The sequence below is a fragment of the Cebus imitator genome, unplaced genomic scaffold, assembly GCF_001604975.1.
Source record: "Cebus imitator isolate Cc_AM_T3 unplaced genomic scaffold, Cebus_imitator-1.0 Scaffold76, whole genome shotgun sequence".
NCBI classification, from domain to species: domain Eukaryota; kingdom Metazoa; phylum Chordata; class Mammalia; order Primates; family Cebidae; genus Cebus; species Cebus imitator.
In genome coordinates this window covers 9,691,263-9,712,721 of record NW_016107391.1, presented here as the reverse complement: position 1 = coordinate 9,712,721, position 21,459 = coordinate 9,691,263, and the positions used below count along the sequence as shown (strand labels likewise).

General features: G+C 38.7%; 1 protein-coding gene across 1 annotated transcript in view; it reads left to right on the top strand.

The window, feature by feature from the left end:
• RAD50 (RAD50 double strand break repair protein) overlaps window positions 1–21,459 on the top strand; it is an 89,924-nt gene that overhangs the window by 7,434 nt on the left and 61,031 nt on the right. The window contains exons 3-5 of the mRNA XM_017532451.2: window positions 15,656–15,807; window positions 18,835–19,020; window positions 19,381–19,585. Coding sequence (XP_017387940.1) covers window positions 15,656–15,807; window positions 18,835–19,020; window positions 19,381–19,585 — 543 coding nt within the window. The remainder of the gene's footprint in view (window positions 1–15,655; window positions 15,808–18,834; window positions 19,021–19,380; window positions 19,586–21,459) is intronic.

Sequence of the window (21,459 nt, the reverse complement as noted above, 5' to 3'; positions counted from 1 at the left end):
GACTAAAATGCTGACAGTGATATGAACAATGAAGTGTAGGCTGAGGAGGTCTCAGATTGAAATAAGGAACTTACTGAGAACTGGCATAAAGGTCACTCTGGCTCTCTGGCCATGGTTTAGCAAAGAGACTGGTGGCATTGTGCCCCTGCTCTAGGAATCTGGGGATCTTTGAACTTGAAAGATGATTTAGGGTTATTTGATGAAAGAGAGAACATTCAAGAAGTGTCCTGGTTGCTTCTAACAGCATAGGCTCATATGAATGAGCAAAGAGATCTGAAACTGAAACTTAGATTTAAAAGGGAAGCAGAGCGTAACAGTTTGGAAAATTTGCAGCCTGACCATGGGGTAGGAAAGAAAAACCTATTTCTTGGGGAGGCCTTCAAGCTGGCTGCAGAAATTTGCATAAGTAAAGACTGTTAATAGCCAAGACAATGGGGAAATTGGCTAGAAGGCATTTCAGAGACCTTCGCAGCAGCCCCTCCCATTACAGGACACTAATCCCTGCGTTTCAGCCACTCCAGCTTCCTCTTACCTCCATCTCAATGCTAAAACCCTTGTCCAGTCTGCCTTCCTATCTCTCCTCAATTACTCCTGCTTCATGTCTTGCTTCAGTTCACTCTGTTCATCCTAAAGACAAAGTAATTCTTCTAAAATGCGTATCTACTTCATGTAGTTCCCCTGGTTCAAGCCCTTTTGTGGCTTGCCTTAAGTCCAAAAGCCTTACCATGTTTAGAAGGTAATTTTGGAAACATTTTATGTACTATACATAAAATGGTACTTCTCTTTTCACTGTTTTCACCCCAGCCATGGCTAAAAAGACCCCACATACATCTCAGGCTGCTGCTCAGAGGTTGCAAGTTGTAAGCTTTGGCAACTTCCATGTGGTGTTAAGCCTGTGGTTGCGCAGAGGACAAGAGTTGAGGCTTGGGAGCCTCCACGTAGATTTCAGAGTAGGTATGGAAATGTCTGTATGACCAGGCAGAAGACTGCTGCAGGGTCAGAGCCCTCATGGAGAAGCTCTAGTAGAATAGTGCAGAGAGGAAATGTGGGGTTGGATCACCCACACAGTGTTCCCAATGGGGCACTGCCTAGTGGAGCTGTGAGAAGAGGGCCACTATCCTCCAGACCCCAGAATGGTAGATCCATCAACAGCTTGCACTGTGTGCCTGGAAAAGCTGCCGGCACTCAACACCAGCCATTGAGAGCACCTATGGGAGCTGACTGCTGACACCCACCTCTTGTGTCAGTGTGGCCTGGATGTGAGACATGGAGTCAAAGGAGATTATTCTGGAGCTTTAGGATTTAATGACTGACTTGCATGGGGCCTGTAGCCCTTTATTTTGGCTGATTTCTCCCTTTTAGAACAGGTGTATTTACCCAATGCCTGTACCCCTGTTGTATTTTAGAAGTGATAACATGTTTTTGATTTTACAGGCTCATGAACCAAAGTGACTTGCCTTGTCTCAGATGAGACTTTGGGATGTGAACTTTTGAGTTAATGCTGAAATGAGTTAAGACTTGGGGGACTGTCTGGAAGGGATGATTGTATTTTGCAGTATGGGAAGGACATGAGATTTGGGAGGAGCCAGGAGCAGAATTATATAGTTTGGATTTGTGTCCACCCAACTCTCATGTAGAATTGTAATCCCCAGTGTTGGAGGAAGGACCTGGTGGGGGTGATTGGGTCATGGGGGTGGATTTCCCCCTTGCTGTTTTTTTTTTTTGGAGACGGAATCTTGCACTGTCACCCAGGCTGTAGTGGAGTGTCACGATCTCAGCTCACTGCAGATTTCACCTCCCGGGTTCAAGCACTTCTCCTGCCTCAGCCTCTTGAGTAGCTGGGACTACGGGCATGCGCCACCATGCCCAGCTAATTTTTTTGTATTTTTAGAAGAGATGAGGTTTCACCATGTTGGCCAGGTTGGTCTCGATCTCCTGACCTCATGATCCCCCCACCTCAGCCTCCCAAAGTGCTGGGGTTACAGGCATGAGCCACCTCGCCCAACCCCCTACCTTTTGCTGTTCTTATGATAGTGAGTGAGTTCTCATGAGATCTGGTTGTTTAAACATCTGTCACAATTCCCCCTTTATTCTTTTTCTCCTGCTCCGGCCATGTAAGATGTGCCATCTTGCCCTTCACCTTCCGTCACAATTGTAAGTTTCCTGAGGCCTCCCCAGTCTTGCTTCCTGTACATCCTGTGGAACTGTGAGCCAATTAAACCTCTTTTCTTTGTAAGTTACCCAGTTGCAGTTACTTCTTAATAGCACTACAAGAATGTCCTAATACAACTATAATCTTAATGCATTGACTTATTTCATCAATCCTCCTGTATGTAATTAATCTCTCATTACTGCATCAGGGCTCTAGCACCCTATATGGGCTGACTCCATCCCTGTATGCCAGCCTTCCTTACCCTGCATAGTCTCTGACTCTTCAGTCTGACTCTCACAGGATGCTTTCCCATTCCATATAGGCTTTGACTTCCGGTGCTGGATCATGTCCTCATTCCCCACCCTTCTCTGATACCATGTGGCCTCCTACAGTGATGCCTACTCCACTCTGTGACCTAAATCTCCCAAGACCTGAGTCACTGAGAGCATCACTCTTCTCAGTCTGATACTTTATACCAGGTGGCTTCCTGCAAGAATGCCCTCTCTACTCTATGATCTGACTTCCCCCTAGCAGACTTATCCTTCATCTGGACCCCATTCTCATCATTATCAGGCTCTGAATCCCCACGTTATTCCCTGGTGTGGACATTCTGCTTCTGAGCTGGATCCTCCCTATTCATGGATTCCCCTTTTGTCCTGCTGGAACCCTGATACCATTGGACTCTTGAAACTCTGTCTGTGCCAAGCTGTTTCCCCATGAGGGTACCCTTCTTAGCCTATTCAAACTCATTTATTTCACTATAGGCTGAGTTATAAGTGCTTTAACCTTCAGCTGGCATGAGCACACACCTTCTTCTGCCCCACCTAATGATTTTAGGACTAGATTGTTTGGAGAAAGAAGAGTTTTTCTTATTTTTTATTTTATTCTTTTTGATAGAAATTGTTCTGAAGTGTAATACACATTTCTTGTTTTAATAACTCAATCTAAATTACACTTTTTGAAGTGATTCTTCAATAATAGTGTCAACCACAATATAGTGATAGAAATGCTACAAGATAGCCCTTGCTTGAATTCCATTTACTAATTTGATGTTTGACAGGCAGCTAGGTCCTACAAAGGTAGATGCCACGGAGAATGAAGAGAATGAATATGTATATTTGACTTGCTAGTCAGGAACACTATAAACAAATTAATTTTTTGCTGCGTAGATACATAGTTCCTAAGTTTAACTACTGTGGATTAAACCTTCAGCAGATATTCTCCTTAGGATGAAATGACAGAGTCAAGTCTCTGGGCTTTCAAAGCTTTGTACTGACCTCTGGCCACCTCCTCATTGAAATGTCTGTATCCTAAGACGCTGTTTCTGAATAGCTAGTTCAGCGACTTCTTCCTCTTTACCTCCATCCTCAGTGTTAAAACCCTTGTCCAGGCTGCCTTCCTATCTCTCCTTGATTACTCCTGCTTCATGTCTTGCTTCAGTTCACTCTGTTCACCCTAAAGAGAAAACAATTTTTCTAAAATGCGTATCTAGCTTCATGCAGTTCCCCTGGTTCAAGCCCTTTAGTGGCTTGCCATCACCTTAAGTCCAAAAGCCTTACCATGTTTAGAAGGCTGTTAATTTCTGGAACATTTTAGGTACTATACATAAAATGGTACTCTTTTCTGCACCAAACATTTAAAATTTCTGTAGTCATGTAGTGACTCAGATATTTTCATCTGGTTAAATCCTACTCATCTGTCAGGTTTCATTTAAACATTCACTTCCTTTAGAATACCTTCCCTGAACTCTCCTAGATGGGTTAGATGCCCCTGCTTTGTGCTCTCAGATTATCCTGTACTTCGCTTATTATGGTGTTTAGCGCACCTTCTCTACATTTAACTTACCTTTCAAAGCTCCAAAGGAAAAAAAGTCTGTCATTTTGAACCTAAAGAACACGTGAAACCTATAAAGTGCCTGTAAATTTTTTTTCAATGATTAACTGAATTAATATCAAAGTTAAATTTATGCCAAGAAGTTATTAAAAAGTCAACAAAGGCTATTTTATGATTTTTTTTAAAAGCAGAATCATATAATTCTGATTTGGGTTGCAACAAAGTAATGAGTATCACCCTTATACTCTCAAGATGAATAACTGTAACACTGGAAAAGTATGTGAAACAACTATTTGCTGGCATTGGACAACAGATAATTCAGGGCTGTATACTTTGAGAAAGGAGAAACATAAAAGGTGATTCTGCATTCACTCCAGCTTTCTACCCAGGAACATTTTGTAAACTTTGGCATGTGGAATCCAACAGAGAGCTGGGCAGAACTGGGCATCGCTAGGCAGATGAAACAAAGATAGGATTTTAGATTTGCTAAAGTGACTGGCAATTGTGGAGCTGAGTACTGAAGTGGGGTTGCTGTGTAGAGGTGGTATACCAGAAATCTGCATAAGGATCTTTTGAGTCTTTGGCCAAATACTAAGCTATCCATGTAAAGGATAAGATTTAATGAGGGCTAGCAGAGAACAACTACCAAAGTGGGAAGTGGGGCTGTGAGCTGAATGGTGTATCTTAAAGGTCACACGATGCTGGGAGACATTTGAGTCCTGATAATGCCAGAATGGAGCAACCTTGTAGAACTCTCCAGTATTCACTTGAGACCTCAGAAAGGCCCACCTAACAAATACTGAAACCAAGTTTTGGTAGAATCAAGCTGAGTTACCAGTAAATTAACTGGCTGTTAGAACAAAACTCAAGACATTTTAAAGGAAGTCTCCATAGTCCAACCTCTCAATGTAGTGTCTACAATGTGTAGAATACAATTTTTAAAATTAACGGGAATATGCAAAAGAAAATGTGATCTATATGTGAGAAGGGAAAAGAGTAAGTAGAAACAGATCCAGAGATGACAGATTTTGGAATTAGCAGACAGGATTTTTTTTAAGCTCTGATAGAGAAGCTCAAGGATTAAAGGAAAAGATGGACATAATGTGTGGGAAGACATCTAAACAGAGTAATAAAAATTATAGAAAAGACCCAAGAAGCTGAATGCATCACAAGCAGCATAAACATACCTATGTTGCACATTACATTCAAATCGCTCAAAGCTAAAGATAAAATCTTGAAACAAGCGGAGTAAAAAGTAAAACATTATGCAAAGGGAAAGAAAAATGAGTATGATTACTTCTTAGGAAAACCATCTAAGCCTGAAAATAGTGGGACAGCATCTTTAAAGTGCTGGGGAATGAAAATTAAACTTCTGTATACAGCAAAAATATTCTTTGAAAATTAAAGATGAAATGGAGAACATTTTCAGATTTAAAAAAAATAGTAGAGGTAATTTGTTACAGACAGGCTTACACTATAGTAATTGTTAAAGGAACTTTTTGAGAGTGAAGGAAAATGATTATAACTTAGTACTACAGTAAAAGCTGCTCTAGGCCCCCCTTTACAAACCCTAAAAACAAAGGTTCAAAAGAATCCACCTGTTGCTCAAAAACTTAACCGCATGCCAGAACAAAGTTCAATACTCATTAAAGGAATAAAACAGTCTTTCACCCAACAATACAAAATTTACAATAAAAAATTAACAAGCATGCAAAGAAGCAGGTAAATAGGATCCATAACCAGAGAAAAACCAATCATATGACAGAAATAATAGAATTAGAAGACAAGAACCCCAAAACCTTATTATAGATCTTATAAATATGTTCACAGGTATAAAGGAAAACATAAGCATAATAAGAAAAATGGAAAATAATAAAAGTAAATAGAATAACTGTTTTTATATATAATGGTACAAATAGGTTAAAAGTGAAAGGATGGAAAAAATATGCTGTGCCAAGTAATGAAAGAAAGCTGAAGTGACCATATTAATACCAGACAGAAGATCTCAGAACTAGGTAAAATGAAGCAGTTTATGATGATAAGAGGTTAATTTACTACAAGGACACAAAAATAAACTTCCAAATATATGTGGCAGAAACCTATGGAACAGAAAGGAGAAATACACAAATCTGCAAGTTTAGTTGGAGATTTCGATACCCCTCTCAGTAGAGAAACAGAAGCAGATGAAATATCAGTAAGGATATAGAAAATTTTAACAACACTATTAACCAAATCAACCTGATTGACATTTATAGGATGTTCCATTGAACGGCAACAGAATGCACATTCTTTTTTTCTTTTTTTTTTTTTTCCGGCTATTTTGTATTTTTTTAAATTAATTTTATTTACTTTAGGTGCATATTATATCTGGCATTTCTCCCCATGTTATCCCTCCCCACCCTCCCCACCCCCCGCTGTCTCTCCCTACCCCCTTCAACTGCCCCCAGTGTGTGATGCTCCTCTCCCTGAGTCTGCATGTTCTCGTTGTTCAACACCCACCTGTGAGTGAGAACATACGTACGGTGTTTGGCTTTCTGTTCTTGTGTTAGTTTGCTGAGAATGATGGTTTCCAGGTTCATCCAAGTCCCTACAAAGGACACAAACTCGTTTTTTATGGCTGCATAGTATTCCACGGTGTATATGTACCACATTTTCTTTGCCCAGTCTATCATTGATGGGCATTTGGGTTGATTCTATGGAAGTCTAGTATTTCTTTTTTTTTGAGACAGCATTTCCAGTCGACACTCAGAAACAGCTTGTTCAGTTTCCAAGTGGTTGTGCGGGTTTGTGTGTGTTTCTTGATCCTGTGTCCTAGTCTGACTGCGCTGTGGTCTGATAGACTGTTTGTTATGATTTCTGTTCTTTTGCATTTGCTGAGGAGTGATTTGCTTTCAATGATATGGTCAATTTTAGAGTATGTGCAGTGTGGAATGCACATTATTTTCAAGTGCATATGAAACATTTTCCAAGATAGACCAACATTCTGGACCATAAAACAAGTGTCAATACATTTATAAGGAGTAAAGTCATAGATAATGTATTCTGTGACTACACCAGAATTAAACTAGATATCAGTAGCAGAAACATATCTGGAAAATCCCCAAATATTGGAAAATTAAGCAGCACACTTCTAAATATTACATGGATCATAAAAGGAATCACAAGGGAAATTAGAAAAAAAAATAAATGAATCAAAAGTATAGTATGTAAAAATTTGTGGGATGCAGCTAAATAATGCTTAGAGAGATAATATAGAAAAATAAAAAACCAATCAGTATAATTTGCCACATTAACAGATTAAAAAAGAAATATCATATGAGCATCAATAGATACAGAAAAAGCATTTCAATTTAATACTCATTCATGATAAAAACTTGCAGCATAACTAATGGAGGAATATTCATTCCTGAATAATTCAGTCCAGAATCCATTAGGTGTGACTGAGTGAGGAAGCCATCCACAAAAACAAACTGTGACAGCATGGTGGGGATTGAAGCCCAAGTAAGGAGCCCATGAGTTCATACTGATACAAGAAAATGGGAAAAAAACAGAGAAAGTGCAAAGCCTCTTCTTAAAGTAGTATAAAAGGAATAATGAAACTGGAAAATTACTATAGGCATACCCTTAGATATTGCAGGTTAAGTTCTAATGGAAGGCTGTTTTGTCTACATTGAAAATCTGTTGTGTAGTGTAGCTACCTTCATCGATTCTCTTAGCTAGATCTTGTGGATATCTTGCTGCAGCTTCTGCATCAGCACTTGCTGCTTCACTTTGCACTTTTGTGTGACAGAGATAGCTGCTTTCCTTAAGCCTCATGAACCAACCATTGCTAGCTTCCAACTTTTCTTTGCAGCTTCTTCACCTCTTTCAGGCTTCACAGAATTGCAGAGCTAGGACCTTGCTCTGAATTAGGCTTTGGCTTGAGGGAATGTTGTGGCTGGTTTAATCTGTCCCAACCACTAAAACTTTCACCATATCAGCAGTAAGGCTGTGTCACTCACTTATCATTTGTGTGTTCACTAAAGTAGCACTTTTAATTTTCTTCAAGAACTTTTCCTTTGCCCTCACAACTCAGCAAACTGGTACAAGAGGCCTAACTTTCAGCCTGTTTTGGATTTTGACATGCTTTTCTCAACTAAGCTTAATCATTTCTAGCTTTTGATTTAAAACAAGAGACTTTTGGCTCTTCTTTCATTTAAACACTTAGGCCATTGTAGGGTTACTAATTGACCTAATTTCGTATCATCGTGTCTTAGGCAATCAGGTTCCAAGGTGAGGGAGAGAGACAGGGGAATGGCAGGTCAGTAAAGCAGTCAGAAAACACATTTATGGATTAAGTTCACCTCTTATGTGAGGATGGCTTGTGGCACACTAAAACAATTACAGAAATAACATCAAAGATCACTGATCACAGATCACTTTAACAGATATAATAGTAATGAAAAAGTTTGAAATATTGTGAGAATTACTAAAATGTGACACAGATAGGAAATGAGCACATGCTGTTGAAAAAAATGACACGAATAGACTTGCTAGGTACAGGGTTGCCACAAACCTCTGCAGAGCACAATAAGATGGGGTATGCCTGTATTTGATAGTTATTTTAATAATTCATTCAGGTAAGAAACAGTAGATGCTAAAACTGATGGAAGAAAGTTTGATGAAGTATGGGATAGTTATATGGTCTCAATATATTTCTCCTTCAAATTATTAATTAATTGTAAAGTAAGAAAAATTTTTTGGTAGAAAAGCTAGGAGATACACCTTTATCAAGAGATTGAAGTTAGCTTAGGCAACATGGTGAAACCACATCTCTGTAAAAAATACAAAAATTAGCTGGATGTGGTGGTACGCACCTAGAGTCCCAGCTACATGGGGGTCTGAGGCAGGAGGATCGCTTGTGACTCGGAAGTTGAGGCTGCAGTGAGCTGTATTCATGCCACTGCGCTCCGGCCTGCATGACAGAGTGAGACTCTGTCTCAAAAAAAAAAAAAAAAAAAAAAGGATTGAAGTTAATACCCTCAGTAATTAGATAAATGGAAATAATGTCCTATCTGATGAGATGCAGTAAAAGGAACTCATCCTCACTTGTATAATATTCCTGTCAAAGATATATAACCTGATTCTAGTCATGAGGAAATATTATAAAGCCAGATTTTGGGAGATAGTATACAAAATAATGGTCTTTACTTTTCAAAATTATCAGTCATGAAAGTCAGGGAAAATCTGAGCAACTATTTCAGGCTGAAAGAAAGTAAAGAGACATAACCACCAAATACAAAATGTAATTCTGAACTGAATCCTTTTGCTATAAAGGGCATACTGGAACAATTGAATTAGGCTGTAGATAAAGAGAAAAACAAATTGTATAATTTGCCACATTAACAGGTTAAAGAAGAAAAATCATATGAGCATCAGTAGATACAGAAAAAACATTTCAATGTAATCCTCATTAATGATTAAAAAAAACCTCTCAGCATAACTAATGGAGGAATTGTTATTCATTTCTGATTAATTCAGTCCAAAAGCCATTAGGTAGGACTGAATGAGGAAGGTATCCACAAAAACTACCCTAGAGATGAAATAGATGATAGAATTAGTAGATAAGAACCTTAAAATATAAATAAAAACAAGCATGAGAAAAATGGAGCACAATAACCAAAAAAACCCCAAGTAAAGTAAAAGGAATAACAGTGTTTTTATATATAACAGTACAGATGGACTAAAAACAAAAGAATGGAAAAAATATACTGTGCCAACTAATCAAAAGAAAGCTGAAGTGACCATATTAATATAAGACAAAAGACATTAGAAAAAAGTAGGTGTTTATATAATGTTTGAATGTCTGTTCATTGTTAGTCTTTTAGGTATGTATGATGATGGTCGTTTTTACTAGTTTAAGGGAGCATATTAAATTCTTTTCAACAGACTTTAAGCTTTATTTTGCAGAGCAGCTTTGGGTTTATAGCAAAATTGAGCAGAAAGTACAGTTTTTGTATACTCCCTACCCCTACACACACAGACTCCTCTACTATTAGCATCTAATTTTTTTGTGGATACTTTGCCTCATTCAAATAATTTAGGATAATCTTTCTACGTTAAGATCAAGGATTGGCACCCTAGTTCCATCCATCATATTAATTCTCTTTTGTCCTGTAATGTAACATTCACAAATTCAAAGGATTAGAATGGACATCTTTGGAGAGCCATTATTTTATATGCCACAGCTGAGTTAAGTAATTTGTCACATATTGGAACAACTGGCAAAACTTGAATGGGATTTGTGGACCATGTGGTAGTAATATATCTATCAGTTTCCTGATTTTTGTGGTTGAAATTGTCCTTGTTTTGTAGGAAATACTGGTGTTGGGATGTCAGATCAGCAACTTACTCTCATGTAGTTTGTGGGGCAGGAAAGCTATGTATACTGTAGTTCTGTGGATTAGTCCATTTTCACACTGCTGATAAAGATATACCCAAGACTGGGCAGTTTACAAAAGAAAGAGGTTTAATGGACTTCAAGTTCCATGTGGCTGGGAAGGCCTCACACAATCTTGGCGGAAGGTGAAACACATGTCTCACATGGTGGTAGACAAGAGGAGAGCTTGTGCAGGAAAACTACCCCTTGTAATAAACATCAGATCTCATGAAACTTACTATCACAAGAATAGCATAGGAAGGATCTGCCTCCATATTACAATTATCTCCCACCCATGGTAATTCAAGATGATATTGGGGTGGGGACACAGCCAAACCATATCATTCCACCCTGGTCCCTCCCAAATCTTATGTCCTAATATTTCAAAACCAATCGTGCCCTCCCAACAGTCCCCCAAAGTCTTAACTCACTTCAGCATTAACTCAAAAAGTCCACAGTCCACAGTCTTATCTGAGACAAGGCAAGTTTCTTCTGCCTATGAGCCTGTAAAATCAAAAGGAAGTTAGTTACTTCTTAGATACAATAGGGATACAGGCATTGGGTAAATATAGCCATTCCAAGTGGGAGAAATTGGCCAAAACAAAGGGTCTACAGGCCTCATGCAAGTCCTAAATTCAGTGGGGAAGGCAAATCTTAAAGCTTCAAAATGAACTCCTTTGACTGCATCTCACATCCAGATCACACTGATGCAAGAGATAGGCTCCCATGGCCTTGGGCAGCTCTGCCTCAGTGGCATTGCAGGGTATAGCCTCCTTCCTGGTTGCTTTCACAGGCTGGTGTTGAGTGCGGCTTTTCCAGGTGCATGGTGCAAGCTGTCAGTGGATCCACCATTCTGGGGGAATCTACCAGTCTGGAGGACAGTGGCTATCTTCTCACAGCTCCACTAGGCAGCCCCTCCATGGAATGCTGAATGGGGTCTCCAACCCCACATATCCCTCCCATACTGCCCTAGCAGAGATTTTTCCATGAAGGCCTTGCCCTTGCAGCAAACTGCTGCCTGGGCACCCAGGTGTTTCCATACATCCTCTGAAATCTGAAATCTAGGTGGGGGTTCCCAAACCCCAGTTCTTGACTTCTGTGCACCCACAGGTCAACACCACATGAAAGCTGCCAAGGCTTGGGGCTTCCACCCTCTGAAGCAACAGCCCAAGCTGTACCCTTTTAGTCACAGCTGGAGTGGCTGGGACATGGGGCACCAAGTCCCTAGACTGAACACAGCAGAGGGACCCTGTGCCTGGCCCACAAAACCATTTTTTCCTCATAAGCCTTCAGGCCTTTGATAGGAGGGGCTGTTGCAGAGATCTCTGACATGCCCCTGGAGACATTTTCCTTATTGTCTTGGTAATTAACATTTGGTTCCTCCTTACTTACACAAATTTCTGCAGCTGGCTTGAATTTCTTCTCAGAAAATGGGATTTTTTTTCTATCACATTGTCAGGCTATGAATTTTCCAAACTTTTATACTCTGTTTCCCTTTTAAAACTGAATGCCATTAACAGCACCCAAGTCACCTCTTGAGAGCTTTGCTGCTTAGAAATTTTTTTTGCCAGATACTCCAAATCATCTCTCTGAAGTTCAAATTTCTACACATTTCTAGGGCAGGGGCAAAATGCTGCCAGTTTCTTTGCTAAAACATAACAAGCGTCACCTTTGCTCCGGTTTCCAACAAGTTCCTCATCTACATCTGAGACCACCTCAGCCTGGATTTCATTGTCCATATCCTTATCAGCATTTTGGTCAAAGCCATTTAACAAGTTTCTAGGGAGTTCCAAACTTTTCCACATTTTCCTGTCTTCTTCTGAGCCCTCCAAACTGTTCCGTCTTCTGCCTGTTACCCAGTTCCAAAGTCGCTTTCACATTTTCAGATAACTTTAGCAGTGTTCCACCCCTGGTACCAGTTTATTGTATAGTTCGTTTTCACAGTGCTGATCAGGATATACCTGAGACTGGGCAATTTACAAAAGAAAGAGGTTTAATAGACTACAGTTCCATGTGGCTGAGGCCTCACAATCATGGCGGAAGGCAAGAAGGCGCAAGTCATGTCTTATGTGGACAGCAGTAGGCAAAGAGAGCTTGCGCAGGGAAACTCCTTTTAAAACCATCAGGTTCGCCAGACGTAGTGGCTCATACCTGTATTCCCAGCACGTCGGGAGGCCAAGGCGGGTGGATCATGAGGTCAGGAGATCAAGACCATACTGGCTAACATGGTGAAACTCCATCTCCATTAAAAATACAGGTATGGATCGACTTACGACCTGTGCAACTTACGACCATTTGACTTTACGACCACAATCGCTAGCCATGACTGCTCTGCGTCTGGCAGCGCAAACGTTGCCCAGCTGGGCGTACGACAGTGCGGACCAGCTTCTGGCAGCACTACCATCTCCACCTGCACCATTTCAACTGTTATCCCAGACTCGGTACAGCAATTTGTGTTTTGTGTCTTGGATATTTTTCATCAAACCCCTCCCAAGATGTCTACCAAGAGGAAATTGTCTTTGTCTACGCCTCAGCCTGCCAAGAAGGAAAGAAAGGCCATCGATCTCGACACGAAAATCAGGTAATTAAGCAGTACGAAGGAGGAAAGAAAGTGATCGCACGTGATACGAAGGTATCACACTCTACTGTGTCGACGATTTTGAAAGATAAAGAATTCGTGAAGCTGTGAAAGGTTCTGCACCCATGCGATCAACAGTTATAACAAAGCAACGAAGCGGGCCCATCCACAAAATGGAGAAATTGCTACATATTTGGATGGAAGATCAAATTCAAAAACAGACGCCATTAAGTCTTTTTAGTGTGCAGATGAAGGCGAGAAGTCTATTTCAGACTCTGAAGGAGCGTGCTGGAGAAGATTACAGTCAAGAATTTGTAGCAAGCACTGGCTGGTTCCAGAGAATCAAGAAAAGATTCCAAATGCATAGTGTTCGAGTAACTGGAGAAGCAGCGAGTGCGGATGCTCGGAGCAAGGAGCATGTAAGTTTGTTGATAGTTTGGATGAATTAATTACAGATGAGGGATATTTAGCAGAATAGATTTTCAATGTTGATGAAACTGGACTATTTTGGAAATGGATGCCAGCACGCACTTATATTCACAAAGAGGCCAAAAGCATGCCGGGATTTAAAGCATTTAAGGATAGGCTAACTCTGCTGCTTGGCGGGAACATCGCAGGGTTTAAGCTGAAGCCATTCTTAATTTATCACTCAGACAACCCGCGTGCGTTGAAGAATGTTAACAAGCACACACTGCCCATCTACTTTCATTCTCAACATAAACATGGATGACACAAGGATTGTTTGAAGACTGGTTTATGAACTGTTTTATTCCTCAAGTTCGAGAATATTGTTTGGAGAAAGATATTCCTTTCAAGATTTTATTGCTACTTGATAATGCGCCTGGACACCCACCACATCTAGGCGATCTCCATCCAGATGTAAAATTTGTTTTTCTTCCGCCAAACACGACTCCACTCATCCAGCCTATGGACCAAGGTTCGATGGCTACATTAAAGGCCAACTATCTCTGAACCACCTTAACTCAAGCAATATCTGCTATAGATGCTGACTCAGAACTAACATTGCGAGATTTTTGGAAACACTACAACATTTTGATGTGTATCAAGAATATCGCTACCGCCTGGGAGGCTGTGACGACAAAGTGCATGAATGGCATCTGGAAAAATTGTGTTAAGCGCTATGTTAATGATTTTGACGGATTTGACAGTGAACATGAACTTGAAACGATTCGGGAAAAAATAGTAAAACTCGCTAAAGACCTTTCTTTGGAGTGTGAAATGGAAGATGTCGAAGCGTTGCTAGACAAAGAATCCGGAGAACTTACAAATGAAGAGCTAATCGAACTGGAAGAAGAAAGAAGAGAAGCAGAGAAAGAAGAGGAGGAGCCAGAAAGAAAGTTCACCGCTAAGGGATTATCAGACAGTTTATCTTTACTGAATAAACTTCTTATACATTTCGAAGCAATGGACCCAAACATCGAACGATTTGCAAGGATTGAACGGATGGCGCACGATGTGTTTCGTCCGTATCGTGAAATTTATGAAGAAAAAAAGAAACATACAATTCAGACAAAGCTCACCATGTTTATGAAAAAACCAACTCCGGTAACCCCAACTGCCGCCTCAGATGACAACATCAACGATCCGCAGCCAAGCACCAGTGGCCAATAAAATGTTTTGTACATGTTTATATATTTTGATATGTTTTGCAATTGGGAAAATGTTTCCTATGGTATTTTTTACACCTGTATTTTGTATTTTTATATGCACTTGTATTTTGTAATTTTGTATGTTTTGCAAATATTAAACCAGTTGTACTGGTAATGCAGTGTTTTACTTAAACCTGACGAATGTAAAAATAAGAAACAAAATGGTGTAGAGATGATACAAATGGCATAAAATGAACAAAGAAAATTATATATAACAATAATGAAAGAAAATTATGATAAAATATGACTTAAAGATTTTTATAACATCATTTCACAGTACTGTATATATAGCCTACTCAACGACCAAATCGTGTTACGACCGGCCTGTCGGAACCAATCATGGTCGTAAGTCGAGCACTAGCTATACAAAAATTAGCTGGGCGTGGTGGTGTGTGCCTGTAGTCTCAGCTACTCGGAAGGCTAAGGCAGGAGAATTGCTTGAATCCAGGAGGCAGAGGTTGCAGTGAACCGAGATTGCACCACTACACTCCATCCTGGCGACAGAGTGAGAGTCTGTTTCAAAGAAAAAGAAAAAAAATCAGATCTCATGAGACTTATTCACTGTCACAAGAACAGCATGGGAAAGACCTGGCCTCATTGATTTAGTTACCTCACACCGGGTCCCTCCTGCAATACTTGGAAATTTAAGATGAGATTTGGGTAGAGACAAAGCCAAACCATGTCATTCTGCCTTTCTATAAACTTGTGATTTTTAATGATAAGAAACATTTATGATGCTTAAAGAGATAAAATTCATTTATTTGAAAAATCTGCATACCTGATCTAGTGATGCTGAATAAAGGAAGTAGATAATATATCATTTTTATAAATTAAATAGTATTCTTTCCTTCTATATGTTGGATAGAATGTAAAAATGTCACTCACTTAGAAGATTTGTCTTTTCTGTCATTGTGGGCAAGTAAGATTGCTTATGCGTTTTTTCTCAGAAGCAACACTCTGGTGCATATTAAAGTAACATAAGTTTTTTCTGTTTTCCTTGAAAGGTTGCTCAAGAAACAGATGTGAGAGCCCAGATTCGTCTGCAATTTCGTGATGTCAATGGAGAACTTATAGCTGTACAAAGATCTATGATATGTACTCAGAAAAGCAAAAAGACAGAATTTAAAACTCTGGAAGGAGTCATTACTAGAACAAAGTAGGTGTTTATATGATATTTGAATTTCTGTTCATTTTCAGTCTTTTAGGTCTGTAAATTGGTGGTGGTTTTCTACTGCTTTAAGTTTAGAGGAGCATATTAAATTTTTTTCAACAGACTTTAGACAGGTTTTTTTAGAGCAATTTTGGGTTTATAGCAAAATTGGGCAGAAAGTACTGAGCTTCCATTTTCTCCCTACCCCTACACACGCACACAGCCTCCTCCACTATCAACATTTGATTTTTGTGGATAATATTTATCAGTTAAATAGAATGCTCCCATTAAAGACTTAGGGTTATGTTCCGTTCTCTTGAGTAATTTCTGAACAATTGCTGAATGAAAGTGCGTAATCACTCAAATACAGGTTGAATGAGTAAGAAATTCTAGTGTCATGTGTAAGAATGGGTGAGATGGGAAGCAGACAGATAGGAAAGAATGATAAATTGTTCCTTTCAACCATTATTATTCTGTTAGAGGCAGGTATCATTTTCTAATGGGTATGGATTTGGGGATTAGGCTGCTTTAGATTCAAGTCTCTGTCTTTGTTGAGCAAATTACTTGACTGTTCAGCTTCTTCCCTTCCCCTTATTAAGTAATTCCTTTATTTAACCAAAAATGCACATCTAGTATGTGCTAGAGGCATTACACTAGCTTCTCATTTAGGTTTTCATCATTGACATTTTAACACACTCAAGTCTGTCTTAGGCCCTGGGATTTCATTCCAAACTCCAGTTACTGCCTGTTTCCTTCTTCCCTGTTATAGCCAGTCTTCTCAAAAGAGTTTTTGATGCTGTCTCCATTTCTTTACCTCCTCTTCACTCCAGCTGCAGTCCCATTTGTCCTCTGAAACACCACTGACTAGAGTTACTAATAACTATTTTTAATTAGGGTAATGCTACACTGCTATACAAGTAGACCTAAGAGTAAGCCTCTGTTTATTTCATTTATGCATCCATTGTCACTGTACATATCTTAGCAAGATGTTGTCAAAGTGGAGCTAATGCATATAAAATGCTTAATATGTAGTAAGAGTTTATGAATTAGTCTTCTATGACTGCTATAACAAACCACAAACTTAGTGGCATAAACAATACACATTTGTTATCCTACACTTCTGTAGTTTAGAAGTCTGAATTGGGTCTCACTGGGCTAAAACCAAGATTTTAGCAGGGTTGTGTTCCTTTCTGGAGGCCCTAAGGGAGAGTAAGTTCCCTTGTTCTTTTCATCTTTTAGAGGCCACCCATGTGTTTTAGCTCATGACCCTCTTACTCTGTCTTCAAAGCAAGCTATAGTGACCGTATTTCTTCTCGTATCAAATCACTGTGACCTCTTCTTCTGCCTTCTTCTGTCACATTAAAGGACCCATATGATTACATTTGCCCCATCCAAATAATCTAGGATAGTCTATTTTGAGGTCAAATGATTAATACCTTAATTTTATCTGTAATCTTAATTCTCTTTTGCTGTGCAATGTAACATTCACAAATTCAAGGGATTAAAATGTGAACATCTTGGAGGACCATTGTTCCATGTACCGTAGCTGAGTAAATGCTAGTTTATCACTTCTTATTTGAAAAGTTCTTTTTCTAGACCTTTATGATACATCATTGTTCTCTCTATCATAGCTAAAACCTACTTCATTTACCCCATCAATAAAGGTTGGAAGTCTCATTAGGCTCAGTCCTATGTCTTCTCCTTTTTTTTTTTTGCTCCATATTTTCTTCCTAGGTAATCACATTCTTATCCATAACTCAGACTATTCTGTGTTCGTAGATGACTCACAGATTTATATCTCCAAACCAGACGTCTGTTTCCAGACTCATTTATCCAGACCTTTTTACCCATTCTCTGATTTTTTACCAGTTGCTTCAAAGACAGCTTAGATTCAACATGTCCAAAACTAAACTCACAGTCCTTTCTCTCTGACTTTCCCCACTTAAAAAACCTGCAACAACCTGGTCTTATGATATGCCTCACCTTGGCGAATGACACAACTATCCATCCAGTGACAAAAAAACAAGAACCTAAGTCTTGGTATCATCCTTGCTTTCCACCAGTCTATTACTAAGACCTGTGGATTTAATCTAAATGTGTCTTGAATCTGTTTCATCTCTACAAAAACCATTCTAGTCCAAGCTACTATTGTCTTTCTGTGACCTAATGTGATAACCTATTGATCTCTCTGTGTCTATTCTAGCCCTCTACAAAGCATTCTTAATATATCCAGTGCAATATTTTCTTTTTATTTTTTGAGATGGAGTTTCACTCTTGTTGCCCAGGCTGGAGTGTAATGGCATGATCTTGGCTCACTGCAACCTCCACCTCCCGGGTTCAAGTGATTCTTCTGCCTCAGCCTCCCAAGTAGCTGGGATTACAGGCGTCTTCTACCACACTTGGCTAATTTTTTTGTATTTTTAATGGAGACGGGGTTTCACCATGTTAGGCTGGTCTCGAACTCCTGACCTGAGGTGATCCGCCTGCCTTGGCCTCCCAAAGTGCTGGGATTACAAGTGTGAGCCACTGTGCTTGACCCAGTGTAATATTTTCAAAATACAAATTGGAATGTGTAAAAAACAGTAAAGACAGATAATGCCTCTGCTCCTTGAAGCAGTCTGCTACTGAAGAAAGAACTCTGTTCTAAGATGTTTTTAACTTACCTTTGCCTGTCTACTGTTGATCATCATGTTCAGTTTTATTCTTTAAGTCTCTTATTTTTAAGACAATTAATACTACTGTATGTATTATCTGTAAGTATTCTAAATTACTGTATTTAAAAGTCCAAATATGTAAAAAATAAATTCTGGCTTCCTTTCCTGAACAACTTTGTTTTACATATCTTTTCATCTGTGAATGTTAAATAGTTTAAGAGTTACACTTTTTAGCATGATGAAGCCATTTCTAACAGAGGATAGGTGAAGAGCCTTTTTTTTTTTTTTCCTAAAGAAGTACAGTATGAATTGATTAAACAATAGAATAGGTACAACTGAAGTTTATTTTACATATGTTCTTGATTTTCATTTTCTGTAGGCATGGTGAAAAAGTCAGTCTAAGCTCTAAGTGTGCAGAAATTGACCGAGAAATGATCAGTTCTCTTGGGGTTTCCAAGGCTGTGCTAAATAATGTCATTTTCTGTCATCAAGAAGATTCTAATTGGCCTTTAAGTGAAGGAAAGGCTTTGAAGCAAAAGTTTGATGAGATTTTTTCAGCAACAAGGTTTGTAACCCTTAAAAAGACTTTGTAGTCCATTAAGTTATTGAACCATGTTTACAATTCGGATGCTTCTTTTTAACAGAAGAAAATTTAAAAAGCAGAATGATCATCAATTATTACCTCTCATCCAGCAGCAACCATTGGGCATATTTTGTTTCACTTGTCTTTCTGTGCATATATTTATTTACCTGATTGACAGTATAAATGTAATTTTTTTCACTTAGCATTATGCCATAGTCATTTTCCAAGTTATTAAAAACTCATTGTAACGGTAATCTTAGTGATAGCATAATATCCCACTGTATGAATATATACCATAGTTTACTTTGCCGGAAATTTGATTTTTATTTTATATCTTCAAAGATACATTAAAGCCTTGGAAACACTTCGGCAAGTACGTCAGACACAAGGTCAGAAAGTAAAGGAATATCAAATGGAACTCAAATATCTGAAGCAAAATAAGGAAAAAGCTTGTGAGATTCGTGATCAGATTACAAGTAAGGAAGCCCAGTTAACGTCTTCAAAGGAAATTGTTAAATCCTATGAGAATGAACTTGATCCATTGAAGGTAATTTTATTTTATTTTTAATTGACAAAAATTATATATCTTTATGGTAGACAATGTGATGTTTTGATGTAAGTGTACATTGTGGAATGGCTAAATCAAGCCATTTAACATGCATTGCTTCAAATTTTTTTGTGGTGAGAACATCTAAAATCTCTTTTAGCAATTAACAATGTTATTAACTAAACATAACTAAAGTAATGTTACTAACTAGAGTCATAGTGATATACAGTAGTTAATTTCTTGTATACTAAAGAGTAGTCTTTTTTTTTTTTTTAAACTATGGTAGCATTCACCCCTTATTTGTATATGAAATTGAATGGCATGTATATTTCTTCAGTTCTCAGGGAGCTAATGTTTTAGATCTATATTAGTCTTTAAATTGCTCAAAGAGTTTGGATTTGAAAGAAAACAAATTTGTAGCATCACACTAAATAAGTAGTATAGACCACTAGATGTTAAATAGCAATATTATCACCCAAACTTACAGTCCTGTATTAAGATTTTTAAAAAATTCACAGTTCTAGAGAATTTTTAAAATTTGTGAATTTAAATTTGAGAATTTAAAATTTTTAAATTTTTTAAAATTTAAAAAATGTTTCTGAAACATTTAAAAATTTCGCAGAATTTGGAATTGATCCACAACATGTTGATATATTTGCAAATGAATATAGCTTTTTAAACCCTGTGATTTATATGAAAGGCCTATAGGAAATTCCATTCATTCATTTAATGAGCATTTATAGGGTTCTTCTTTGTGCCAGGATATACTGTGCTTGGGTACAAAGAGGATTACAACAGCACCCCTGTCCTTAAGGTATTCCCAGCCTGAGTAAGTAAGAGCATTCTTAAAAATGGTTGTTTTCTAGGTTTTAGATTTTCAAAAGTCATTTAAAAATGTATTGATGAGAGAGATCCAAGATGGCTGATCACTAGCAGCTCGGGATTGTAGCTCCCAGTGAAAGTGCAGAGAACGAGAGGAAGCCACACTTTCAGACGAATTTTTGTTGCTCACGCACCAGGAGATTCCCAGCGAAGGAGCCCCATGGGTTGCCAGTGCAACTCTTGTGGCCGGCGAGGCGGTTTTGCCCCTGCCTTGGTGCGGCAGTTCTTGTTGCAGAGTCAGAAAAGCACCATCAATCATAACGCCGCTGTTTTGGCCGGCGCAGTGGGTTGCTCAGATTTTAGCACTGGGAATCAACAAGTTGGATGTCCACTCAGAAACCCAATTATAAAGACCACAGATGGATAAATCTATAAAGAAGGGAAGAAAACAGCCTAAAAAGGCTGAGAATACCCAAAATCAGAATGCCTCTCCCTCTACAGGGGATCACAGTTCCTCATCAGCAACGGAACAAGGCCTGATGGAGAACGAGTGTGTTCCATTAACAGAATCAGCCTTCAAAAGGTGGATGATACGAAACTTCTGTGAATTAAAAGAACTTGTTCTAACCCAATGCAAAGAAACTAAGAACTTTGAAAAAAGGTTTGACGAAATGTTAACAAGAATACACAATTTACAGAGGAATATAAGTGAATTAATGGAGCTGAAAAACACAACACGAGAGCTTCGCGAACTATGCACAAGTATTAACAGCCGAATTGATCAAGCAGAAGGAAAGATATCAGAAGTCAAAGACCAACTTAATGAAATAAAACGAGAAGACAAGATTAGAGAAAAAAGGATAAAAAGGAACGAGCAAAGTCTCCAAGAAATATGGGACTATGTGAAAAGACCTAATCTATGTTTGATAGGTGTACCTGAATGTGACGAAGAGAATGAATCCAAGCTGGAAAATATGCTTCAGGATATTATTCAGGAAAACTTTCCCAACCTAGCAAGGCAGGACAATATTCAACTCCAGGTAATACAGAGA